At 48.0% G+C, this 26,505-nt stretch overlaps 8 protein-coding genes across 8 annotated transcripts; 2 read left to right on the top strand and 6 right to left on the bottom strand.

Moving 5' to 3' along the window:
• Nucleotides 1–686: 686 nt before the first annotated feature.
• Nucleotides 687–3,938, bottom strand: GPI13 (GPI ethanolamine phosphate transferase; the record flags this gene model as incomplete). The annotated part of the gene is made up of 2 exons (XM_031148946.1): nucleotides 687–3,666; nucleotides 3,721–3,938. 2 exons carry the CDS (start codon nucleotides 3,936–3,938, stop codon nucleotides 687–689), a joined length of 3,198 nt encoding a protein of 1,065 aa, XP_031004912.1.
• A 615-nt stretch (nucleotides 3,939–4,553) lies between these two features.
• Nucleotides 4,554–5,327, bottom strand: VPS68 (Vacuolar protein sorting-associated protein; the record flags this gene model as incomplete). The annotated part of the gene is made up of 3 exons (XM_031148945.1): nucleotides 4,554–4,617; nucleotides 4,682–5,046; nucleotides 5,235–5,327. 3 exons carry the CDS (start codon nucleotides 5,325–5,327, stop codon nucleotides 4,554–4,556), a joined length of 522 nt encoding a protein of 173 aa, XP_031004898.1.
• A 1,081-nt stretch (nucleotides 5,328–6,408) lies between these two features.
• Nucleotides 6,409–8,093, bottom strand: cot-2 (Glucan synthesis regulatory protein; the record flags this gene model as incomplete). The annotated part of the gene is made up of 2 exons (XM_031148944.1): nucleotides 6,409–7,982; nucleotides 8,042–8,093. Coding segments are annotated over 2 exons (1,626 nt in total), but the record flags the coding sequence as incomplete, so codon positions are not given.
• A 1,702-nt stretch (nucleotides 8,094–9,795) lies between these two features.
• sec8 (putative exocyst complex component) lies at nucleotides 9,796–13,044 on the bottom strand (the record flags this gene model as incomplete). Its single annotated transcript, XM_031148943.1, has 2 exons — nucleotides 9,796–10,435; nucleotides 10,484–13,044. Coding segments are annotated over 2 exons (3,201 nt in total), but the record flags the coding sequence as incomplete, so codon positions are not given.
• A 985-nt stretch (nucleotides 13,045–14,029) lies between these two features.
• Nucleotides 14,030–14,502, bottom strand: LHYA1_G003976 (uncharacterized protein; the record flags this gene model as incomplete). The annotated part of the gene is made up of 2 exons (XM_031148942.1): nucleotides 14,030–14,121; nucleotides 14,154–14,502. The coding sequence occupies 2 exons, from the start codon at nucleotides 14,500–14,502 to the stop codon at nucleotides 14,030–14,032; spliced, it is 441 nt and encodes a 146-aa protein (XP_031004893.1).
• Nucleotides 14,503–15,420: 918 nt separating this feature from the next.
• On the bottom strand, nucleotides 15,421–16,988 carry actA (actin; the record flags this gene model as incomplete). Its single annotated transcript, XM_031148941.1, has 6 exons — nucleotides 15,421–15,651; nucleotides 15,703–16,474; nucleotides 16,546–16,576; nucleotides 16,671–16,726; nucleotides 16,853–16,883; nucleotides 16,982–16,988. 6 exons carry the CDS (start codon nucleotides 16,986–16,988, stop codon nucleotides 15,421–15,423), a joined length of 1,128 nt encoding a protein of 375 aa, XP_031004890.1.
• Nucleotides 16,989–18,693: 1,705 nt separating this feature from the next.
• On the top strand, nucleotides 18,694–19,344 carry FES1 (Hsp70 nucleotide exchange factor; the record flags this gene model as incomplete). Its single annotated transcript, XM_031148940.1, has 1 exon — nucleotides 18,694–19,344. The coding sequence occupies one exon, from the start codon at nucleotides 18,694–18,696 to the stop codon at nucleotides 19,342–19,344; it is 651 nt and encodes a 216-aa protein (XP_031004891.1).
• A 5,152-nt stretch (nucleotides 19,345–24,496) lies between these two features.
• LHYA1_G003973 (uncharacterized protein) lies at nucleotides 24,497–26,484 on the top strand (the record flags this gene model as incomplete). The annotated part of the gene is made up of 3 exons (XM_031148939.1): nucleotides 24,497–24,568; nucleotides 24,625–24,819; nucleotides 24,877–26,484. The coding sequence occupies 3 exons, from the start codon at nucleotides 24,497–24,499 to the stop codon at nucleotides 26,482–26,484; spliced, it is 1,875 nt and encodes a 624-aa protein (XP_031004896.1).
• Nucleotides 26,485–26,505: the final 21 nt, after the last annotated feature.

Genomic DNA, 26,505 nt, shown 5'->3' with positions numbered 1-26,505 from the left:
GAATTCCAAGGAACGACAAAGCAAGACTCAAGTACTTTCGACAAAGAATATACCCATCCTATACATTTTCAGGAGCTTCTACACAACGGCAGTGGTGAATATGATATCATGGAACAAAGCTTATTCCATATTTCTCGACTGCACCTTCCTTTTGCGGTTATTGAACTAGAAGTTAGAATCATAAGCCGGTGGAAGAGGTGTAATAGTCTTCGATCCATTACCCCTGTCTTCAACTCGCTTACGGTACAGTACCGGTACAACCCCCTTTCTTTCTTCCTTTCTTTCTTTCGTCAATTCGAAGCCATTAGAGCGAAACTTTTAAATTTGACGATATTGCATGTTTGAGTTTATCTAGGGGGCTATAGACCAAGAGATGGACGGACTACTGGTACATGAATAGATAGATAATACGGCGATAAGTGCTCCGGATCTCGTACCTCAGGCGGTAGGTAGGATTTGCGGTTTTTACGGCGTGCGAGGGGGGTGAGCAGCATAGTCCTGGGAGTGGGGAGAATGAAATGTGTTATCCTTCTCATTCCTATTCCTATTCCTATTCATTTACAATACAATACATGACATGACCAAGCTATGCAATTATGTAACATAAATTCCACAACAACCATCTACTGTATTTACATACACACACACACTATATACAAACCCCTTCTTTTCTTCATCCAACGTTCTCACCCCCAGCCGAAAACCTCTCCTATAGCCATACTATTACACCGAACCCCCACAAGCGCCACCACTATCCCCACTACATCCACAACAAGCATCACCACAGCAGCTGTCATGAACTTGGGGCAGAAAATCCGATACAGCATCAAATGCCTCCGCAGATGTCCCGCCCACATAGTCGTCGCGAGACTGATGACCGCGTAGTAAGCAATATGCCACGCCAGTGCACTGATCACACTGCGGAGAATGCCTTTCTTCTTAGGCTTTTGCTTCCACAGCACGATGAGCGGCACTGCGGCCGCGGCTAGGATCTGCGCGCCGAAGGAATTGAGCGCCACGAGCAAGGGGGAGTAGGGGTAGCGGATGGTATGTAGAGGAATGAATGCTGATTCCCATTGAATGCTTGAGAGCGTAGTCTGGTGGCCTGTTTTGAAGAAGTGGAAGGAACCTAGTAGTGCTAGGATTACAGGGCCAATAGGCGACGAGGCAAGGGAGTTGAGATCAATGATTTCGAGCAGAGAGAGGATTTGCCAGGCCATGAGTGCGATGGCGCCGGCACCCATGGGTTTCTGTACCATGAGCACGGCGAGGAGGATGTTGGTTAGGAGGAGGAAGTAACGGGTGCCGTGGGTGTTTGCGAAGCCGAGGATAGTTACGGTTGCGTTAGGGCTGGTTACTTTTGCCGTTGGGGCTTGGGTTGCGGATGTGCGGACTGAGATGCAGGGCGGGGCGTAGTTGAATGCTATGGTGCCTACTACGATTGATACTGCGAAAACGGTTTGGGCGATGGGGATGCGGATGTTTTTCAGGAGTCCTGTAGGTAGGGTTGGGAGCCACTCGCCATCGTCGGCTGCGTCGAGAGTCCAGAAGACGGCGCTGAGGACGAGGCCGGAGCGGAATGCCCATCCGATCCAGACGGGTGCGAAGCCCTCGTATGATCGGCTGCTCGCGTAGTAGGACTTGATGATAGATGGCAAGAGGGCTGCTAGTAGAAAAGGGATGAGAAGCTGCCATGGAGCCGAGGTTGAGGATGTTGCTGAAGCATAGTATGTTGAGCGGCAATATGGCATTTGCTCTTCTCGACAGAGTTTAGAGAACGAGGCTATCCATCCCAGAGCAATGAAACACAACGAGTGGTAGACTCCCAATGCTCTCTCGGAATTCTTTTCCAGTCGTAATGAAGATGTCGCTGTAGCTACTCCAAATGTCGAAATGAAGAATAGTAAGATAGAGTCTTCCCAGATGGTATATGAATTCGAGGCAAATCCAATAGATTGGGTGATTGTGAAAATAACAGCGAGCCAGCCCCATAATGTTCTGGGAAAGGGGTTGCTGAACTCCATCCTCCGTCTCAGCTCCTGGTAGAAAACACCTACGATTCCAGAGATTGATCCAACTGCGAGACCGAAATCGACGAATGTGTCTGCTCCTCCACTGGCGATCCAAATAGTAGGCGAGGAAGCAGCCCCAAGCATCATACCGATCAACGCTCCTCGGATGAAAGACTTCGCTGAGGTTTCATCCTCCGATGTGAGAGTGCCCTTGGAGAAACTCTCGAGTTCCAGTTTGCTCTCCGCTATATCCAACTCTGGATCATCAACAGCTGCTTCATCTTCTGCATTCCAATTTGCGAAAAGGACCAAAGCAACGACACTCGCTGCTAAAATACCAACTCCCAACATCATTTTCGGGACGTCAAAACGAGCCCACAATTCTCGGCATATTCTCAATGTCTCTTCTTGAAAGGCAGAGAATGCAGCATATCCTTCTTTCCACATCTTGTCTTTCCCATTTCCAGCAACGGCTTTCTCAGCTGTAGCCCAGAGTGCGTGAGGCGAACCTTCAATGGTGCTCTCATCTAGACCACGAGCAACATAGTAAGCAGCCTGATATCTCTTGATACCTGCAGCAGTCATCCTTGCAATAGCCGCAAGGTTTCCCCACACATTTCCCTTCTTCCCCGCAAAAGCCTCCTCGATTGGCTTCCCCAAATTATTGAACGGAATGGGTAGTCCAAGCAGTAAAGCCAGGGTAGGAACCAGATCGATCTGGTTCACAGGCCTGATCTTCGCTGTAGCAGGAGGAGTGATATATGCAGGGTCTGTACGTCCAAAGATGCCTCTTTTCGAGTACATCCACAACGCGGCCTGAATCTCATCATCGCTCTCTCCACCATGATCTCCCTTCCCATCCATCCCATGATCACCCATCACAGCGAGCAGGGTGTTATCATCTAGTGTAGCCACCAAATCTCTCAAGACGCCATCCATCTGCTGCAGCTTGGTCGTCATAGCAGGGTGATTAGGCCCATAACGATGCCCTGCATGATCCACCCCTAGGAAATGCGCAAACATTACATCCCACTCGCCTTTTCTCTCTGGAGATAGTAGGGGCATAATATGTTCCACCACGCCGTTATCAAGGGTGTGTAGATCATATACATTGAGACTGTCATATGCGCGGCTTATATTCGCTTCGAAATACCCCGGGAAGAGAGCTGTCCACGTATCGTCTCCCAGATGTACAATCCTCTTGCCTACATCTTTCATCTGCATAAGCAGATTGTCCTCCTCAATCGCTGTACCTGCGAAGTTGGATCCAGCATCAATGAATGTAGGCAAAGTGCCAGTAGTCAAGCCCTTCAGTCTCTGCAAAGTTGTAGTAGGCGGATCCGCGATAAATGGAAGCAAGAAGGCATTTTGAGGCTGCGAGATAGCCGTCTCGTATAGGAATGGTAAAGCGTTATGGAAAGCTTCCGTATCGTTGGAGGGGATAGTGAAATCATAGCGCAGCGCATCGATGATCACCACCACTGCTTTATCAAAGGTCTTAGGATGCCAGCAGCCGCCTTCGATAGTGCCTGCACCTTTGAAGGAGGAGGAGAGTGCGATTGGGGGTTCGGAACAAGAGGACTTTTCCTCGAGCACGAGGCGGGTGAGGAGGAAGCCCCGCGTGAAGAAGTAGAGACCACTGCCATGTATGAATCTGTATTACTATCAGCACAATTCGCTTTAGCAGAGAAGTATATATTGTACGCACAGGAACCACATAAAAGCCCCCGCAACCCACCACCACTCCCTCACAAACCGTCCCTTCTTCCACTCATCCAGATCATCTGCAGGCGTCTTCTCCTTTGGCGCTTTCTTTGCTAGCTTCGCCACCTCCTCCGCGTCTTTTATAGCTTTCGCGCGCGCGTATTGCGCTGCTATGGAATTGTAATTGCCTGGTGCGGCTTTGGGGACTTTGGCTTGGACCATTGTGTCTTTGGATTAAAAAAATGGATAGCCCTGCGGTTGCAAGGCGTGGAAAAAAAAAAAATATTATTGTAGAAATACGGCGGGCTGTGTTCTCGGGGCCATGGATTCAAAGGAAGGACTGTAAATGGATTAAGAGGGAATAATGTATTGTGGTGTTTTTGAGGCTGGCAGAAATAAATGTTGCGCGTCGGTCTCTCTTGGTGACGCGAATCTTTTAAGGTCCTCGGAGGTTCGGAGAAAAGTGTCCTCAGATAGCCTAGAAATGCCTTTTGAGTTCAACATTATAGCTCATATGAATATGAAGCAAGCTCTCTCCGTAGGATAGACTTTCAACTCTCTGCGTTTTCGTGTTGTAGTAATCACGCATTTGATACCTCGGGCCTGGAGGTAGTGTTTCACTGAAATACTACTATGTACTTAGATCTCTTGAAATAACGCTTGATTCGCTCCCGTATACAGACCCAATGTTATACTACAAAAGATGCCATTCCGCCAGTGCTGCTCATATCCATATCGATACCCCTATCCCATGCAAAGCCAGCATTCCCTTCTCCCATCTGCATTCTTCCCTTCTCCCTTCCAAATATACCCAAAGCTTTCCAACCCAGCTCCAACTCACAGAGCCAAGTTATAAGAATACTCATCCTCCATATTCTGGCTAACCCATAGCACAACGGAGCTGAATATCAGTCAGTAAGTATCCCCTCAACACCACCAAGCCTGCCCCTCCACAAGAAACTCACCTCATCATAACCCCTCCGTTCGCAAGCACATTCGCAACACCCATCCACAACCCCGGCCACACCACTCCAGGCACAACATACTTCAACACCAGTACCGTAACCCCACCCGCCATGCCGCCCGCCAGACTCGCAAAGCCCAAAAACAACACGACGCGCGCCTTCCACGCAACCCCGCTTCCGCTGTAGCTGAAGGAATCAGCGGAGAGACGGGTTTTCTCGATAGAATTAATGATCAGCATGCCGAGGGATGAGAATATGAGCGGCAGCCAGTCGATAAACGCTATGTGGATAGGCGGATCGCTGCCATTGAGTTTCGAGTGCGAGAAGACGGCGGCGTCGAGGAGGAGGAAGAAGGATAGTGAGAACTGTGTAGCATATCAGCATTGCGCATCCATAGTATATCATATCATATCAGCAAGTACGCTGGAGTGGGAAGGCTGGTGGAACATCAACCCCCATCGCAAACTCCACCTCCACCTCAACCACGCAACTCAAACCCCAAGAGCTCCTCATACCCACCACAGAAGAGATGACAAGAGAGAGGGCAACAAACCAAAGCACCAGCCGCATAAACCCCCGCACTCCTCGCCACAGCACTATTCATCCATTCCGGCTTTTTGAACTTCCAAAGTCGCTCTTCCGACATGATCGTGACGACACCTTATCTGTCTTTGCGTATCCCTTTCCTTTCTCTCTTCGTAATATTTTCGTCAAAAAATGAAATCGGTTTAGGTAATTCGGTAATTCGTAGTTCGTTACTGTTCGTTCGTAGGCGCTGCGTTGCGCTGTTATCGTGAGCTTGGGACTTCGAGTTCGTTGCCAGCTTGATTGCTTGCGCGGCTGACTGATTGACAGGACAGAGCCGCGAGCCCACGCTAAGAGTTTGATATCACGTGCATGTCCCCAACCCAACACAAACCTTACGTTCTTCTTTACTCCTTGCAGTTTATCGAGTACACCTTCTTGTTTTCTATAAAAAGCCGTAGTCACAAACGAAGTCGTGATCATAATAGGTCGAAATTAGTAAGACCCTCACATAATAACTCACACACAGCAGGGAAAAGATTAATTGATGATTTATACCATGTATTGTATTGGTGTAGCACCTCCGCTCATTACTACAGCCCATTCCACCTTCACCATCGCTCTCCTATTCAATGTATACGCGTCTCGCTGTGCCCACTAGCATAAAATGCATCTCTTTCTCCCGCTCGCTCATCCACTAGCACTTTCATTCTCATCAATGTACAAAAAAAGAGCAGAGCATCCCCTCCCTCAACAGCAAAAGAAATAAAAAAAGTAAATCACGAAAAACAAGCTCCCGACCAAACCCCCCATCTAATTGTACAGACAAGCAGCATGCCGAATCAAATGCATTTTGATCACGAAGTCCCGGCTTCGAAAGAACAAGAGAATGAATGAATAGTAAGGAGAGGACCTAAACCTCCAATGCATATTCATATACGCGGATTCTGATTCCTGGGGAGAAAAGGAAGAAAGAAACATTCCAATTACTCCGAATGAAGGAGTCCCGCCTTTGCTTATTCCGTTCCATTTTCGTTCGTATGAGGATAAATGATATCCGCTCCAATGCACCAGATCAAGCCATTTCATTAATGACAAATGTAAAATCGGGGGGTTTTCTCTCTTTGCTGAATAAGGAAAACTCCGAAAACGCCTTTCGTTTCTTTCCATGTATATTTGTGGCGCGAATCCTTGTACTTGGATTAGATTTCGATCGTTTTCATCGTGTTATCGTCCTCGACCGTAGCTTTCTTCGCCGCGCTACCGTTTACTAATCCGAGGCCCTGAGGCTTGGAATTCGAGTCCCCGTCGCCCGAGTTCTCCTTGTTATCGTCGAGGGCAACGGGCTCGAGTAGTGACTCCAGAGTCTTATTTTTCTTGACTTCGTCCTCGCTGGGTCTGGGAGTCTCAACTTCGACGAGCTTCTCGACTGGAATTCCGTTGGTGTGAACTTTGATGGCACCAGAGCTCTCTTCGGTGACTCGGGCTAGCGGACTCGATTTTCCATAATTAGGTCTCGCGGGACTTGCAACTGGCGAGGCGCCACTGAAGCGTTGCATTGAACGTCCTCGAGGCTCTCCGGTCTCAGCTGTTGGACTGGCGTAAGGCGAGGCCCCAGGGGATCCATTTGCTTGACCATTTGGAGGGCCTTGCGATCGGCGTTTGTTGTTGTTCTTTCGGCCATATTTTTGATCCATTCTCCACCTCAAGATATCCAAGTATCCAGGCTCGACTTTAGTATTCTTGAACTCTCTCAATTTGAGCTCATGCGTTTCCTCGTCCACGAACCATTTCCCGCTGTTAAGATCATCTGCAACGGTAGCCAAAAATGCAGACCAGGATCGCGCAACCACATATTTGCAATCGTAGTCCCGACCAAACAGAATGACCTGACCCCATTTTCCAGCTGGGCCTGGTGCCAAATCAACGGCCAAGTTATTTCCACCCCAATCTCGAACCAACGGAATCCAAGCTGGGTGAGCATATACCTTTTGGATGGCATTTGAAGGCTGAGAATCTTGACGGGCAAGCAGTTCCTGTCTCCAATGAAGATTTGGACCTTGTGGATGAGCAGGAGTTTTCGACGAAGAAGCAGATGACGATCCTCCAAACGCCTTCAACGGGGTCGCAGGCTTGAAATTGACCGGTTCCTTAAGATATTCCTGGTTGACCTTCTTCCAATTCTCCCACTCCTGTACAATCTCCTCACAGTCCAGTAGCATGCTACTGAAGATGATACCAGTAGGAAGACCACCACGTTCTTGCCCATCATGAACTTGCAATGACTCGCGCACTTCCATGGGAAGAGAGCAGTCCAGTATATGCTCCAACTCATTCAGATCGTTGGTCGTGCAGCCCTCGCCCAAATTATCAAACAGCTCCTCGTAGTTCTCCTCTGCCCACCGATCAATTCGCTTCCAGGAATGGTTCGCGGGAGGGGGTGGAGGAAGCCCTTCTTGAAAGGCTTGTAATTGAATCTCGCCAGGTGTGACATTCTCGAAATTCTCATTTGTGTTTGACCGCTTCAGATTTTCCGATCTCATACCCGGTGAGTAAGGGGATCGTGGTCCTGGGCTATGAGGGAGTGGGGAATTTGGGTAAGCGTTGCCGTTCAAAGCTGAGGTGGAATGTCTGTTTATATCATCCTCGAAATAGGGAGAATCGACGTCTCCGCGAGATTCTGATGCCGCTGTTGCGACTGAGGTCAAGGGTGCATGTCGGCTTTGGCCGAGGGGTTGATGTTCGCCTGTTCGATAGGGGGAGTCGTAGGAGGAATCTGTTTACTATGTTAGAGTCGCGATGTTCCAGGGGAGGAGGGACAAGTAGATGACGCACGTCGGTCGTAGCTGGTCATGGTGTGCCAGAAGGTTTTGAAAGCAGAGCCGAACCTGCAGCAGCATGATTGTCAGTTGGTGTTTGTTGGCTTTCATACAGGCGGCAAACAAGGCCTGGATCCTCATGAGAGAAAGGGGGTGCTTACGACGCCATGTCTGGCGATTGTGCAGTGATTGCAGACACTATGAGTTGGGTTGGTTGGGTAGATCTAGCCGTGTTGGCGAAGTGTATATGAAGTGTTTGTCGGCGATGGGGATGTTGATTCTGGCAAAAGAATGTCGTTGTTGAATGCGCGTTGTGTCGGATTAAAGCCGATGGATGGCTGTTCTTGAGGAGGCGGGCGGGTTGATTAAATTAGGAGTTAGGCCTGATTGGGTGACCGTAGAAATACCGGTTCGCGGTTCCTCTTGCCAGGCCGGCTGCTAGTTTCTCTGCTCTGTACCTGTACCTGTACCTGGATTGACCAAAGGGGGGTGCGCAGGTATCGTCCCGAACAATTAATGATACGGCGTCGGCTTTGATATAATGATTACAGTAGGAGAGGGATATCCGTGGGTGAGGTGGGTAAGCAAGCTTAAGTGAGGGGGCTGACTGATAACATAAATTCATGAATCTATTTTGGAATTTACTCGAGGATCCGTACTCCGTACTTTGTAGAGACAAGAGACAGACGTTGGAGGTGGGCTTGTGGCTTCAAGTGTGGGAAGGAAGCGGTGATACTACCAATAGGCTCAATCCGCGAATCTCCACACGTGTAATGCCGTATACTCCGTAGTGCAGTGCAATGCAATCTACCCAGAAAATGATGTCGGTGTCGCTTCTAGTCTTGAACTTGCTTTTTCAACTGTTCAGGAGAGAAAGAGGGCAGGGATCCAGTACGTCACCGCCTGTTCTACACCTGCAACAATACCACCTGCAATATTACCACCTGCAATAATACCTTACGTAGCTATAATACCGTACAATGCCGTATCTTCAAACTCAACCTTCCTTATTTACATATATTTACCTAGACACATACCTTATACTCGCACCTATATACAGATAAATACACGACTCAGACATGTGGTGACTACGTTGCGCGGCTCCTTCCATTCCCATTCCATTCCATTCCATGCTACCCTAGGTCCCGTCCCCTTCCCTGAGAAATTTTTAATTTCTCCTCAGGACTCACTGTCACTACTGTACTACAGCAAGACGTGTTTCAGATGAAGACTATCCAATCCCCGTGCGCCTCAACTTCACATGATAGGATAGGATAACATCGGATAGGAAGATTAAAAAGGAGAACAACCTGGACTCTTGGCACTCTCTCATCTTATTTGTGCGACTTGAAGTTGACCCCTGAAGTAGGCTCGGTAGGTAAGCATTCCGCATCTTGCTTACCTTAAGGTTCAAGCCAAAGCTTGTCATGTTGCGGCGGGGCGGGGCGCGGCGGCGGGGATACCGAGCACCGTACTCGAGCAATCCTCTCTTACTTGTATGTGCTTTTATTATGCCTTTACTAGTAGATTTATTCCACAACATCACCGGCGTCTGCACCTGCAGTATCGTACCGACATGTGCAACCCAACGGAGAGGTTCTAACTCGTCGATTCAGATCCAATCATGGCATACCAGACCATACTATACAACTATTGGTTTACCACAACTACAGATACAGAGGTACTCCAGACTCCGCGCCAATGCCAATGCCAATGCCAATGCCAATACAAATACACCTGCCAGCAATGACAAAAGTAAATCTTCCATTGTTAGCTCTGCCACATAAACTCGCTCAGCTGCAGCAGATGATCCCCTAGACCCCTTTTCGCCAACGTGATGATGCCCCTCTCTGGACTCGACGCCTGTTCCGAATAGCACAGCTCCACTAGCGTCTTCAACTCATCGTAGCTGAACTGCTCCTTGCCACCATTGCTACCGTTGCCCTCTTTGGCGTGTCGGATTACAGCATCAGGTCCCTCATTGAAGAGGTCGAAGAATCTGGCCGCCCGGTCGAGATTGACATCCGCCTCGATGTTTTTGAGGTTCTGCTGCAGGACTAGGATGTTAAGTTGCATCCTGCCACTGCCATTTATATTCATGGCTTTCACCTGGCCAGCGTTGGTGACGAGGAAGCTGTCGATGAGAAGTCCTAGACCTGTGCGGATGAACGATATCTCTTTGTCGCGAAGGAAGCGCACAACAGTCTCGTCGTAAGAAACAAGATCGGCGTTGAGGCTCAGGATCTTCGGATCGGGATCGTTGGCGGCCTGTTCGAGGAGATATGGTGTTGAATCTGGGGCGAGGGCAATTGAAAGTGAAAGTATTATCTGGCATCGAACTTCCATATGCAATGTCAAGAGAACCGTGCCAGCAAGCTCTTGGTAAGATGACACAATGGAATCAAATGCACTGAGATTCATTAGCGGTGTAACCTGATATAAGGATGTGGCGACTTACCTGACAGTCTCCTGAGTCATAGGCAGGTACACCGGATTCTGTTCATCTTGCAACCTCGACACCTCAAACTCATTAAATAGCGTCCACCGCCTGCCCATGGGCTTTTGCGCTGTACGGGACGAGTCGGCAGCGTTTTTTGTAATATGACGAAGCTGGCCGATTTTGATTGCGAGCCACTTCATGCTAGTGTAAAGAACACATAACGATGATATGGTATCTCGGTCTGTGATTGTATCGTCCAATCGCAGGGGAGTTTGGTTGGTCTGCGTGATTAACAAGCCCGTCTCCTTTTCAAGAAGTGGTCGATCCTCCACTTGTGACGCCCAGATTTTCTCCATTGTCTCGTGAATATCGCCCTGTTCAGTAGCAAGTAAAGCAGAGAGCTTTAGGGTGGTGCCGTCCGAATCCCTAACGCGCGAAACCAGGGATCTGAACCAGTCATAGCACCGATCGTAGTATCTCAGCATTTGTGTAATGATGAGCTGGCTGAGCGCTTGGTCGTGAGGAATCGTATCCAGCATCCTGCAGAATTCTGTTATTAGGGCAAAGAATGCAGCTGTTCCTTTGAAGATTGGTCTCCGAGCAATATTTGCCCACTGTGAATCTTCTTGGAAAGAATCGGATTGCTCAAAGACCGAATCACTGAGTTTGCCCAGAGTCTCGTCTAGCTGGGGAAGGAATACATTGACTAAGAAATTGTCCAGGAAAGATGTCAGAGTACTCGTAACGAGATCCGATCCTGGAGGCACAATGATCTTAAGTCTCTGGAGGAAACTCAAGGTTGGAGGTAGCAACAAGCTCATGTTGAAAACACTTGGCTCCACCAAGGACTTATGGGCTCCAAGCCCGCCGGTCTTGTTGTCATAGGCGCTGGTCGCCCGCGTTGATCCGCTTCGACCAATCATGCTATCAGTCCTGTTGGTAGGTAGCTTCTTCCCATCCGTGCCCTTGCGAGAGCCAGACATCAGTCCAGGAACTGCAGCTCGAATGATCCCTTCCAAGTCTTGATACTCGGTGGTCATTTGAACAGACTTGGAGTCTGCATCTGAAAACTGAAAGAGGTGTTCTCGCTTTAAGTCTTGTCTTGAAGATCCCAGTTTCGGAGACGAGTCGAACTGGTAAAGGTCTGCATCAGTCGTTACATAGTTGTGCAGTAACGATTTGATTTCGTTCTGGTACAAATTCCACAGCTCTCTGAAACCCCCAAGAAGCGTTGATGAATTCTCTATGCCTTCTCGCTTTGTAATGGCATTGACAACATCGTGGAACACGCGGTAACTTTCGGCTATGGACTCAAATTTGGCGTATAAAGTCCACAGGAGATCATATATAACATCAGTACGGATAGAATTCTCCCGAGTGCCAAATGCCTGGTTCCCCGACTGTTTCGAAATGCCTCCACGTAACGAGCTCGGATGCTTCTGATCAACTTCGCTATTTGTCTCGTTCACGATCCCGAAAAGCTCCACGGGAAGTCGTTGTTTGATGGTACTTACAGCTGATTCGAGAGCACCGAGCTTATTAAGTGATTCTACCAGTAGCTCAATGTAGTAAAATGTGTCGGCTTCTGGATTTCTTGAGGGATCCTCCACCATTGGTTGAGATAAGTCCATCACATCTAAAACCTCGAAGAAGGGCTTTATCGAAGATGCTGGGTCCAGCTTATTTTCGCCAATGCCACCCTGACCTTTCGCAAGCGTCTGCCATCGTTCTTGGCAATAAGGTGACTTTAGATATAAATGATCATGGAGCTCCTCAATCAGAATGTCTGTCAAAGCAGACTCCTGGTTCGCCAAGTAACTCCTCAGATCACTCAAAGCCCCGATTTCATCCAGCGCCGGTACCCGTATTCGCCGTAATGCGGTCTGCAATATGTCCACGGCAGTCAGAAACCTCTTTTCTGAAATCCGTGCCTCCAACTGATCCGGTACCAAGCCCAGATCCTCAACTTCCGAAAGCGTATGTAGCAATTCGTCGTATTTCCCCGACGCAGTCGCCAATTTTCGCAGCTCCGGGTCTGTAGTTGCAAGACTCGATTTGGATGTGCTGAGAGACTCCTTCAACTGCCGTACCCTCTTCTGAGATGTTTGTATGCTGGACTGGATCTTGTGAAATGTACCAATTGAACTGTTGAAACCCTGATGATGTTCGTGTACAATGGCCTTGAGCGAATCCTGCAGATACTTGTGTGTACTCTCAAAGTTCTGGTATTCGTGTGCCCGCCCAACAGAGCTCGTATCCAGCAACTGAAGTGCTATTTGAACCGGCACCGAGTCGTTCTTGCACATAGCCGGCCATTCCTCCTTGATATGTTCGAGAACATCGGCTATCTGTTTTTCTCCGCTGCTCTCGGGCGCGACCTTGGGACGGGAGTACGCAGCAGATCTTGCTGCTGGAGGAGCAACTACCGGAGTTGGTGGAGTCCCGTACCTCTCGCCATAATCATTGCCATATGGATCATAATCGTCTCCGTCGAGCGTGGGCGAAGCTCCGTATCCTCCTCCGTTGCTGCTACCATAGGGATCATCGCCCAGGTTCCCATATCTGTTGCGGGCCATTTGCTATTAATCGCGATCGCGTGAATTTGGTCTGTATGGCAAGGCCATTCGCAGGTGTCGTCGACTTGGTTTCGTGGGGTTGTGGAAATGTAGTATCCGAGACGTTTCTGATGATCCGCAGTGGACTCGGCTGCTCCCGAGAGGCGCGTTCCGCTCCCCCCCTCGAGAACGACCTCCCAGTTAATTTCATCTTTTCTATAGTATTTCCACTTCAGAGTAGCTTCTATGAGATATGATCATAATGCTAGTACTGAGAGATGGTCTGGATTCCAGAATTACATGCAGCCGTTCACTATCTGCAATACTCCTAGTCCATGCAATACTTTTACATTGTCATAATTACTATCTTTTATAGTCCCGCATTCTTTCTTTTGGCTTACTAGTTTGCTGTACTTTTTGATTCTCAATCAAACCCTGAGCTTCTAGGAAGGTCTACTCTCTTTGTGGATTCAAACTCTCAACAGAAGCCTACATCATTCTCCCGTCTCACCCTAACGTCGTTTTCTACCTTCATTTGATCACTTTCGAGTTTTCTATCATATCAAGGCCTTTCAACATGTTCTATTCCTTGCCCCTAAAGGCACTTGGATATGAGGGCGCTCCCTTACTGTATCTCTACTGTTTACGCTCAAATTGCCGGCTCCCCGGTCTTATTGGCACATTACTTAGATGTCACCCATCTCAAAGCTTTCAAGCACTCACCCAAGACTAGATGTAGAGTCCCACGCTATGCACATTTCAATATCCAGATTTACAAGTTTCCCCATTTCCAACCCCTATATACAAGTCATTCATTCATCCAATCCTCCCTCTCCATTCCCCTAGCAACTTCCCAGACCTTCAACACCTCGTCCCCTACCCTCTCAGCACAAGCAAGGCAAATGTATAGTCTGGTAATTACTACAAGTCTCCCCACTCGGCGTATCACTCCCCGTCTGCAAATACAAGTCATAATACCCGCTCATACTATTCGGGCAAACCAAGAAATTCAACTCTGTTTCCCAGTTTCGTCAGCGTATATTCTCCTCCATCCCCTCAGCATACCAACACCAACACCAACACCGCACCCCATCTCTCCCTCTGCCTCTCTCAGTAATTTGAAATTTACTCACGTCTCCCATAACTACTCCCCACCGTTGTAATAATAGTATCCCCCTCCAATCCCCACGGACCCACCCCACCCGTCGCATTGAAACTCAACGGCAAATAACTAACCCCTCCACCATTCCCAACATTCAAAAACATGCTAGTATTCGTACTCTGTATCGTATCGCTAATATTGAAATACTCCGACGACGCTTCGGGACCCATGACGGGCGTGCTAGGCGAGGATGGCAAGGCCTGTAGGTATAGGTGGTAGATGGGATCCTCGACGCCGCGAATCTGGTAGGGTTTTAGAGCGAGAGAAATGCTCGTAGTTGCTAGAAATGCTAGACTACTCCAGCAGATAAGAGATTTCATGATGAAGTTGGCTGTGTGCGTGGGTAGGAAGGAATGCAGTGAACAAGAAGCTACGAGAATAAGAGAGCTGGAATGGAGAAGAACTTATATGCCTTCGTTCAGGGAACGGCATGGTACTATAAATCGCTTGTCAGATGACAGTTATATTGAACATTTCCAGCCGGCCGAATTCATTCCCATAAAGGCTGAATTAACTTAGGCGTTACCGTACATGCTTGTGCCTGAACCGTGACCCTCCAAAACGGAACAGCATGTTCCTTGACACACTGGTCTGAAATCAATTTAGGCTGCACAAACAACGTTGTCTGAATCAAGTAAGACATCAAATATAGCTGGTATCAGCAATGATCTGGTTGTTTAAGTACGTTCAAAAAGAGATTCAAAGCCCCTTTAACATCACCTCTGCGCCAGGCACCTGATAATCTAGTAAAAAGGGCTTAAGAGAGTTAATGGCTTTTACTGCAAGAAACAATCACAATCAGAAGCAAAAGAAAAGCGTATCAGTGGACGATTCTTTTGTTGACTCTAGAGAAAAACCATACACCATCCTCGCGATCTTATGAAAAGGTGGAAACACTTCGTTGAATACGCAACCATAAGATAGAAAAAAGCCTTCGTATGATTTATTCGTTTGGTAGACCACAATGTTGACCGCTCCTCCAAAGCAAGTAAAACAACCAGCTAAGAGAATGCCAATATTCCCTTATCTGAGACCACCCAACCGCTCAATCACTACCAACAGCACTTTTCGGAATGTAACAACGTTGTATAAGAGCAAAACAAGGGGGCTCCATAGATTGCTCGAGTTTTCCTCTTGATCATATTCGTGAAGTTCGTGAAGGGCGCACAAATTGTCTGCAAAATGCTGTAAATCCGATTAGTGGCGCATCTGAAGATCCCAGAAAATATTTGCATACCTTAGAAGCACTTGCGGTGGACGATGGAAGGTCCACTCTCGTCGTACTCTTGCTTTGAGATCCACATTTGCTGGAAGGTAGAGAGGGATGCGAGAATGGAACCACCGATCCAGACGGAGTACTTTCGCTCGGGTGGTGCAATGATCTTGACCTTCATGGATGATGGTGCAAGGGCGGTGATTTCCTTTTGCATACGGTCGGAGATACCTGGGTACATGGTGGTTCCACCAGACTATGTGGTTGTTAGCAATCCGCAGTTTATAACCCAGAATCTAAAACTTACCATGACAATGTTACCATACAGATCCTTACGGACATCGACATCACACTTCATGATGGAGTTGAAGGTTGTGACGTGGATACCACCGCTCTCAAGACCCAAGACAGATGGCTGGAACAGCGCTTCAGGAGCACGGAAACGCTCGTTACCAATAGTGATGACCTGTCCATCAGGAAGCTCATATGACTTCTCCAAGCTGGAAGACTGGCTGGCAGTCTGGATTTCTTGCTCAAAGTCAAGAGCAACGTAACAGAGCTTCTCCTTGATGTCACGGACGATTTCTCGCTCGGCAGTGGTGGAGAAAGTGTAACCGCGTTCAGCCAAGATCTTCATGAGGTAGTCGGTCAAATCACGACCAGCCATATCAACACGAGCAATGGCGTGAGGAAGAGAGAAACCTTCGTAAATTGGGACGACGTGGGTAACTCCATCACCGGAATCAAGCACGATACCAGTGGTACGACCGGAAGCGTAAAGGGAGAGAACGGCTTGGATGGAGACGTAAAAGGCGGGGGCGTTGAATGTCTCGAAAACGATCTGAGTCATCTTCTCTCTGTTGGACTTCGGGTTGATAGGAGCCTCAGTGAGGAGAACTGGGTGCTCTTCTGGAGCCACACGAAGCTCATTGTAGAAAGTGTGATGCCAGATCTTCTCCATGTCATCCCAGTTGGTGACAACACCGTGCTCAATTGGGTATCTCAGGGTGAGGATACCACGCTTGGACTGTGCCTCATCTCCAACATATGAGTCCTTCTGACCCATACCAATCATGATACTACATTCTTATCAGTTTTATATTCTTCGTGTACGGATAGCGGGGAAAGTGGCGGGGTTGGGCGGTCTTACCCATGGTGACGAGGACGACCAACAATGGACGCTGTTGATTGTTAGTTTTCCGTTTGCTGAAGATTGAGGCTTCCAGGAGCTGATGCGACTGCTACAAGAGCAGGATGAAGATAAGGAGGACTTACGGAAAACGGCACGCGGAGCATCATCACCAGCGAAACCGGCCTTGCACATTCCGGAACTGCAGGACTCGTCAGCGAAGCCCAGACATATTGTATTCACTGAAAATGCGAGATATCAAGACGGAATTCCGAAAGCTGCCCCACTGCTGAGGTCCAGCTTGGTCGTAGGGAATATGGGAGCTTACCCATTGTCAATGACGAGGGCTGCGACTTCTTCTGTAGAGGGAAGATAGTATTAGCCAGTGTCCGCATGGCTCATGTTGATGCGCTGCAGGTGTGTTGCCCGGTATTCAGAGGGGGCCATGTGTGCTTACCTTCCATGGCTGCTGATTACGACGTGAAGTCTTTAAAAATCGAGGTTGTGTGGGATATGGCGGTGAACAGCTCTCACGTCGATAAGACTGTGAGAAAGGGTACGAAGGTGTAGGAGATCACGACAAGGAGATTCGTGGTCGATAAAAGACTTGATGATGGGAATGCGGAGAAGTGTTCGAGGAGGAGTCGAGGTTGAAGGAGGAAAGAGGCAGAGACGGTCGGCGCTGTCACGAATGGAAGTTCTTGTGGGCCGCGACTGCGTTAATGGCTGCTGCGGTGCGGGAGGCGAAGCGAACAGCTCTCGCAGATCTACAGTAGGTAAAGGGGGACTGCCGCTTTAGGCACCGGTGTGAGGTATGTAAGTAGGTCGGACACCAGATTTGGGTTCGGGCAAGGAAGAGCAAGAGTGAAGATGAATGGGACGGAATTGTACAAGGTTACCACAAGGCCTGTCTCTTTTATTCTATTATTACGCTCTTCCTCCTTTCTATCAGAGCAGGAGGTAGTGGCTGGACTGCAGCAAAATTGTTCTTTTCCCCATCCCATACCATGTTGTGGCACGCCCCACCAGCCTCCGCTATAGCTCAACAAGTCCCAAAACAGACAAGCTCTCTCACGAAGCCATTCACACCGCAACACATCGGACTCTCGAAGCATGCTCCGGACAACAACAAATCACAGCAATCTTTATTTGACGCCTATAATGAGGCAACTATATGTTGCCCCCTGTTGTGTCACTTGTCGCCGCCAGACGCGCGTCAAGGGCAGTACGGTTATTTATATCCGATGGTCAGCCTCTGGCGCCAAGCAGGCTCTTGTCATCATTTCCATGCATTTTGTTGCCTCCAAAGCACAATTCCCTGTGAATCACATACTGCTTGCGTAGGTATGCAAGGGCAGCACTTGGAGCTGATATTAGAATGTTGCCTTGCCCATCCCATCATCCCCAGCCACCGACCATGTTAGGTTTGTTCAGACAGCAACTGTCTCTACGGCACCTCAGGTAGCAGATTCGTGCAGTTATCGAGGGGCATTCTTGGTGGGGTAAATTGTGACCAAAACTTCCGAAACTTGCTTATCATTTTATGCATAATCAGCATGAAACTGGATATTGCCCTGGATGCCGTCCTGGGTGTTCAATAGATGTTCAATTAAGCTTTAGACTGCGGGACCCCAGGTACGGAGAGAACCATGGGTCCTACACATGTTAGTCAAACACGTGGGAACTAACACGTGACAGCAGAGGTTCTTTGCACAGACTCGAAACTTCTGTAGCCCTTTTATTACGAAAATTGCATTAAACCACTATCTAGCTAAAAAATCAAAGCGCAACTGCCTTATACTTCGCAATAGTTCACAATATAAAACTATGAAGCTTGACGTTGAGATCACGAGCCAAATGCGGGGTCCATATAATTACTAAATCTACTCCGAGACTTACTGCAGAACACATGGAAAATTAAACTGGAAAGCACGAGAAGTTTATAGAAAGCTCCCTAATACAAAACAAAATCGACGAATTTTCACGTCTTGAATACCGAACACATTTCATCTACAAGTTCACCTACCTATAAAGTAAAGTCTCTCAATTCAAACCTCGTATACTTTCAATCCTTCGAAACCTACCACCAGAAACCACAAAACACCACATCCCGTCTCGAAACTACCCCACCACCGTACCAACATCAATACCCTCACAACCACCAATATCATGGATCCAGGCATGAACTCGCTCCTAAAATGGAGCGTCGAAAATTCCAGCGCCAGCACCTCAGACCCCACCACCGCACCTCCAACATCCACAATAAACCCCGAGGCCATGAACGCGCTCTTCGGCGGCCCCTCGGACGCAGACCTAATGATCTCCTCCATGAGCGCCATCACGTCTCCCGACCCCGAGCTCACTCTCCAAGACAAGCTCGTCGCATTCGACAACTTCGAACAGCTGATCGAAAACCTCGACAACGCGAATAACCTCGGCCCCCTTGCGCTCTGGACACCACTGCTGGGCTGTCTCGAGAGCGCCGAGAGCGAGATGCGGAAAATGGCTGCGTGGTGTGTGGGCACTGCTGTGCAGAACAACGTTAAATCCCAGGAACGCCTCCTGGCCATGGGTGGCATCCCGGGGCTGGCCAAGCTGGCTGTTGATGAGGGGGAGGATGAAAGCGTGAGGAGGAAGGCGGTTTATGCGCTGAGTTCGGCGTGTAGGAATTATCAGCCGGCGATGGATGTGTTGACTGCCGAGTTGGGGAAGTTGGGGCGCGATGACTGGGTGGGCAAGGTCGATGCTGAGGACATGGATGCTTGTGATGGGTTGATTGGGGCTATGAGGGAGGAGGCTGCGAAGGGGAAAAAGGCATAGGATTTTAGGGGGCTATGATTGCATTGGGATGGAGTTTGGAGTTGGGATTCTTGTAGGTTATAAAAGTCATAATGTCCCTTAGAGCTTGATTTGCTCTGAGGTGTGAGTCCAAAGATATACCCATTCGAGACTTGGGTATTTGCATATTGTAATGACGGAAATCTGTCTCGGAAATCGATAGTAAACATGCTGTTTACTTTTACTACAATCACTCCAAGTCGCTTCTATTAGTATGGTTTTAATAGTCTGAAAGCCTTCATCTAGTGCTTGTCTTATAAGCAAACCCCAGCACTTAAAGCATCGCGCTATATACTACAAACAATCATCCGTTGCCTTACAGCCCAGTAAACGATCCCCGGAAACTCGAGTCCAATTACAATGCTCCTACATTTGCCAACCATAGAACCATCCATTCCATCTTACTCAATGACAAAGAAGCTGTAAACCGACACGGTTTACTCATCCAAACCGTAATCCTACACGAACCTTGTGCAAAACGCAAGACTATAAAAGACAAGTCATGCCATAGATGCATACTCTTCTACATAATTCCGAACTGCGAAGGAAACAAGCTTTGTGGCGAGGCAGTAATAGATAGAGATTTACTCGTAAAGCTAACATGACATTGCCCGGCTATGTAATGAGCACAACTCCAACTCCCACCTAATATGTGAGTAAAGTCTTCTTGTTGGAAAATGAGTTTTTGGCTGTTAGTGAAATATTACGTTCATCAAACCAACAGCTTCTGTGGAAATTATCCGACGAAAAGGGATTGCATTCGGTAATTGATTAATACTTGAAAATGACACAAAGCATGAAGCATGAATTGATATAATAGACTTACTCTATTCTATCATGACGGGATTTAGTCTAACCTTCCATAGAAACGTGCAAGTGCATAGGCATATATATAAGGTCATTTTGTCCCACTATACTTGCTTGACTCCTCTTACTACCGCCGAAGAGCTTCTAGTAGATATACGGAAAAACGAAAATTGGCGTTCGCTAAAAGTGAAGCGGTGTTTGTTATAAATGGAGTATATAGGAAGGGCGATTAGATATGACAAGGGGGTTTGGGCAGCGGAACGGGATATAAAAGAAAGGGAAGAAGGCAAAAGTACGGAGTAAAAGCAATGGTACCTTTTCTGAACGGGTACGATGCTGGAACTGACTGTGAGCCTCTTAAATCTAACCTGGCAGCCTATGCTTAGATTATACCTCGAGGACCATACAAATTCCACTTGTTTAGATCGCAACAGTTTTCAATGTGGGACGTAAGAGAGGTAGAGATGTAAGTATATTCACTGCTGTCGAGAAAAGTCGGTCGGAGAATTTAGATGCTGTTATTGATTCGCTACTGTCATTGGAGACTAAAAGCCAAATGAAAACCTTGCTCTTGCAATTGCGAAGTTGTATTATAAGTAAGCTAGCATGAATGGTTGTAAGGTACTGACTGAATCGGGGAAAGTCGTCGGCTCTCGGGTTCGGACGATGCGAATGAGCTGGCAGGTCTTCGGGTGAAGGGGGATCGTGATCGTGATTATTGGCAGTCGCATTTAAAAAGAAGGAACGCTGGAAGGTATGGTTGCTGACGAAGGAGACGTACGGCGTTTGGTGTGAAATTTGAATGGAAACCTGTTATAGAAAATTCATACGAAGCTCTCGGCTATAAGCAAGCCCAGGACGGCAAGCATAAATGCAAATGCAAAAAAAGAAAAAGATGGGCTAGGATACCCTCGAACAAGTTCGACGATTCATTCTTGAAGAAACCTAGACCAGTACACCATTACACCTGGGATGTATTTTGAGTTGGGTTTATTCAATTATATATACCCACTCCTCTACCCTTAGCCCGGCGGTTTTGTGAATGTAAATGCAAATACAACTTCGTCAGGACAGTTGCTCGATAGTCATAAGCAGAAGGTTGACTCGTTACAGGACTCGCCGTCTTCAGTTTTCATAGCCTAGCAGAAGAAGATGAATACGCAACACCTGACTTGATCATAGGACTTCCATAGCCAAGGTAGTAGTCTCACAGACTCGGTACGTTTCTAGAGAAGAAAAGCATTACGCTAGAAATCCGCGTTTTAGCATAGCCTTCACTAAAGGCACAAAAGACTAAATCAAACTTGGCATTTGTTGCTCTTGTAAGCTATAGCACAACATCTACAATCTATTGAATCGGAGAGAAGCTTCTCAAATCCGGTGAATTGAGGGGTGGGTTTTGTCTAGAAAGAAATGCTATACTAGACGCTAGTTGCCCTGAGCATTATGTCCAGAGTAATCCTGCTATGAAAAGAAAATGCCGAACGAAGCACGAAGAGAAAACCCCATAATAAACTCACTATTTATCCGCATCGCGCTTTCAGATGCCAATTTAACATTGGATGTCGTTACACAATCTGCAAGCCACCTCTCAGCCTTGACTGACTCCAGGCCACTGGACTGGTATCTGTATCAGAAAATCTCCGCAGAAACCCTCTTTTCTTTCCTTTTTCCTTTGCCGAGCCGTCAAAAACCAAGCGACCGATCACATTCCGGTGGCACAGATTCCAGGGATTCCAACAATGTCCAGCTCTGCGGCAAGTAAGCAAGAGGGAGAGAGGGAAAACGTGGCAACATGGGGACGACAGCGCCGGAGAGACGAGACACGGGATGTGGGCACACCACTACTTGAGCGGTGGGAGTTCTGTTTCCGTATGCGGCCATGGCGTTTGTGGAGCAAACAGGACAGGAAAATCAACTCCGAAAAACTTCATGAGGGAGACAAAGCGTACCGTGCCAACAACAGCAGGAGCAAAACATTTAGTCCTTGGTAAGATTACATTTACCTGCCTACCTACCCGCTGCACTGCACGGGAGAAATGATAAGCAGAGCATACTGTACTGTATGCGCATGTTGTGATAAGGTTCCACGAGTTTTGTATTGCCTTGCCTCTCTTTTCCAAGTGTTTGTTTGTTTGTTCTGTTCTGAAGGACAGGATTCGAAGTTCGAATTCTCGTGCCGTGCTTGGAATTCAGTCAGCATCCGAAGATGGGGATGGGGAAGCTGAAACCCAGCAAGGACCAACCTAGAAAGGTCTATCGATAGGATCTTCTCGATTATCGGGTCGGGGACTATACTATCTAAGCACAGATCACTTTAGTCCTCTTTCATACCCAAAGTGCGGCCCGCCGGAAGCGATTTTAATAATATTCTTTCCTGCTAGGATCAGAAGAGTTAGATGCTCTATGCTGAGCTCGTACTTCGTCCTATTTTATGGCTCCTCTATCCCTTTAGAAGTAATTTATTCTTCGGCGGCGTCAAGCATCACTCCTTTAGGCAAACAGGATTCGGACGACGGAGCTGAGGAGATTTCTAGTGCGATCCGTTTGCGACGACTTCATTTGTTCAAGGCTGGAAAGAGAACGTTACCCCTGAAAGGTAATATGAAATATATTTGCTTCTATACGGAGTAGGTAAATTACATATGGGTACAACCATCCGGAGGACCCGGCAATTGGATTCAAAGGGGTTATTTCCGCTCAGAAGGAAGATTGTAAGACTACCTCATTCGTACTCCTACTCCTACCCTCCATAAAGTTGGCTATTATCCAGAGTTGTGGCATCATGTGATAGGGGTAGTATTGATATTATTACCTGCGGGTAAATACTCAATAATGAAGACGGCTATCGTAGATCTGCCGTTCTTCTAAGTGGATCAAGCAATTGATCATTGATCAAAAACGGGTTGCGGTGTCCTGAACCTGGATGGCTGACATCCCACGCGAGATTTGTGGTACAGGAGACGAACTTGAAGAAGTTTGGGGCCTTGCCTTGCGAAGGTAAGGTACTCCGTTATAGGCACTAATGCAGGGCACAGTACGTAAGCCAAGTGTTATGACTATAAAAGTGGGCAAAGTGTATCAGAAAGAGTGTAGACGAGTACTACTCGAGCTACTGTACGAAGAGTATGTTTTTGCAGAGGGGCAATCGGAGACGATGAAAGAAGTCTTTGAAGAGGCAGTGGCAAAATCCAGAAGGGTTTACAAGTTCGTGGCGTTGAGAAAGGGGAGAGAGGAGAGAGGGTGGCACACAAGGAAAAACCAAAAAGAAAGCAAGCAAAGAAAGAGCTTCTACCAAGTTTGCCTCCTCTCGGCTCTAAGAGTCTAAGGTTGACCATTCTTGAGTGAGACAAGAGGATTCCAGGGACCAGGAACCATCAAATAGGGGTCACACCAGCCAATCATAATGGAGTAGATCTTGCTCATCTGATTTCCCGGCACGCATTAATCAGAATCCATAATATTATTATTATTATTATGATATTATTGAACAAGAATCTCATGAAATCTCAAGTACCTCTTCATCTCCTCTCTACCACCGTACTACTCTTATTCATATCCTAAGCTTCCCGCTTGCCATTTGCGCCTAAACCTTTCTTACCTGACCCTCCACAGGCACTGACAAGGCTCTGCAGGATACATGCACAGACTTGCTGCCGACGTCCTTTCCCATTTGACCTGCATATGCACACGTTCGCAGTTCAGGATACTGTTGGTTGAAGCCCGTTTTTGATTGTAATTTGACCAGCAACAAACGTTCCATACATCAAGTGGCGTGAAATACGACTCTGGAGAACACCGGGTTTATCGCAATACATACCGCTGAAGCCCCTGGATATGCGGTAGATAGGGTGGGTAGATCCACTCGACCTGCGAGCCGCACACAAAGAAAGGAAGAGAGAGAGAAAGAGAGGCAAAGAAGAGGAAGAAAAAAGACGAACGGCCTTCTTGATTTAGGGAAAACAGAAGGCAAATCCGATTCCGAGGACGGCCAAGTCTCGAACCCCCTCTACGAACTATTGGTACCGTCACTACCCGTGCGTAGTTCGGAACCTAACTACCTCCACAGTCTGCCGCCTGCGAGCAACAAACGGGCCTCATTTCTTCTCCATCTAGCCTCCTAGTCTTTGAAAAAAAGACGCTGGTGCCAACAGCAATTCGAGTTCTTCGAGGGGTACAACGGAGAGTATACTGTACATGACCTCGAGGCTATTATGTTCGAAGCATTCCTTTATATCTGAACCTTGTGCGCTCGACCTCCCGGGAATCTCAGCCAGGGACCACTAGGACCTCAACAATTGATTGCGCGTAGTCGCTACCCCTCAACATGATAGTTATGGAAGGAATGATGACGCTTCCTCCAGAGCGGGGAACTTTCATCGGGCGAGCAATGTGGAAGGTTGGTTTCTTGCAATCCTCTTTTGGATTATGTCTCTAATAGCAATTTACTCGCAGCCTCGTTATGTTGTCTTTGGAAGTGGCGCGCCCTTGAAAGCACAGATAGATGCCCTAGCAGAATCCACGGGGAAGAGCAGTAGTGGGCGCAAAGTTTTAAAATCAACGTCCTCGAAGCCGAGCTTGGTAGATGTTATACCACAAGCCCAAGAAAGCCAGGAGCAGACGCTATATATATCCATCTACAAGGCCAAGGTGCGGACTATACTTGCATGCTATGGACAGTTAAATGCTAACATCACTGCTCCGTAGGGCGATTGGGAATACCTCGCACAGCATCCTATTACTTCCTTCAAGTCCTGCGAGATACGAAACATCCAACACCGAAAACAGGGCCCATCTCTACCCACACTGATGATCGAATTCAAGCCAGACTCGACATCTGAGAAACAACGAAAGCGGAGGTCAAGTAGGACTGGTGGGCTCACATCATCTAAGGACCCCTGGGCAAATATACTCCTCTTCCGAACAATTCAGGAGGAGCGTTACAATATATACGATTGGCAGGCCGCTGTGAAGCCAAATCTCACACCCGATGCACCGGATGACAGCCCGCTTACTCCCTCGAGTCCGTCATATTCATTTACAAACCCCTTTAGCTCTCGAGAGACAAGGAGTCAAACAAGTTCCACTGGTAGACCAGATTATCAACGGACCGCTTCGAGTCAGAATAATACGAATACGCATCCCCATGCACAGAGGTCAGCGATGATTTCTCCGTCGCCTAGTCTTCGATCTAGGAGATCAGATCTTTCGTCCCAAGCTAGTTCGCTTCATCCACCCATGGGATTCTCTCATAACCAGATCCAAAATTACAATCCTACTCTCCCTTCCGACCTTCCATCTCCAGCATCAACTTCCGGGTACGATTCTCAATTCATAGAAGGCTGGACATCAGCTCAGGGGCGCTCGTCAGCACTATCTTCACATACAAGAGGTAGCAACAGCATAGCATCGGCGGTTGCACCAATAGCACCACCATTTGGGTCTACTCCTCCAGGGCCACGGGAGACTATTCTGGATAGAGCTTTTCAATTGAAATATATACCAGGCGGCGATCGAGCTCAGGATAGAGAAGAGGAGAAAATCAGCAGTATTGCGAGATTTGAGGCGCTCATGCGAGAAGCCGACGAGAGAAAGAAGCATAGAACGAAAGAGGAAAGTGTCGGGCCCAAGTCTAAATGGGATCTGGACGAAGAATCGGAGGGATCCGACAACGACGACGATCTTAACGACGAGGATGACGAGACGAACGGCCTCGATCTGTCAAATAACGACATTGCAATGCCGACACCTGCTCAAAGGGCATTGGACTACATATCGGGTCGGCGCACACCCATACCTTCATCCAACCGACCTATTTCTCCTGCACCTCGAAGTCCTCCAATCCCGTTTCTCAACTCGCAAGCCCTGTCGGCCTTCCATGGCCCCCCCCCTTCATCCGGCGGAGGTCTCCGACCACGTGCTGGTACGACGTCATCTCGGAATAACACGAGTCGGCCTAGCTCGCTCGCCCTCCCACCCCGATCTGTCTCAAGCATTACAATTCCCTCTCTCAAGGACGCCAACTCATCAGGAAGTAACCTGAAAACGAGCTCATCAGACAAGGAAAAGAGAAGGAGCAGCACCAGCGTCAAAAGACTCAGTTTCCAGGAATTTGCAAAGAGGCTGAGCTCGACGAGCAGCCTGCTACTTGTCCAAACAAATGCAAGTTCCAGCTCAGGCCGAGATGGCAGTCGCAGAACTAGCAGCGAGTACGGCCCTGACAACGAAGACAGGAGCGATAAAGATGGTCAGGATAAACGCTGCGGATGGAGAGGCAGCGTCGGTGTATTTGGAAGCGAGGGAGGATTTCTATGAAGAGGGAAATTGGACGACAGA

This window comes from Lachnellula hyalina, assembly GCF_007821495.1.
Source record: "Lachnellula hyalina strain CBS 185.66 chromosome Unknown contig00077, whole genome shotgun sequence".
NCBI classification, from domain to species: Eukaryota; Fungi; Ascomycota; class Leotiomycetes; order Helotiales; family Lachnaceae; genus Lachnellula; species Lachnellula hyalina.
Note: the sequence above shows the minus strand (reverse complement) of the source record. Positions and strands in the feature narration are given on the sequence as shown.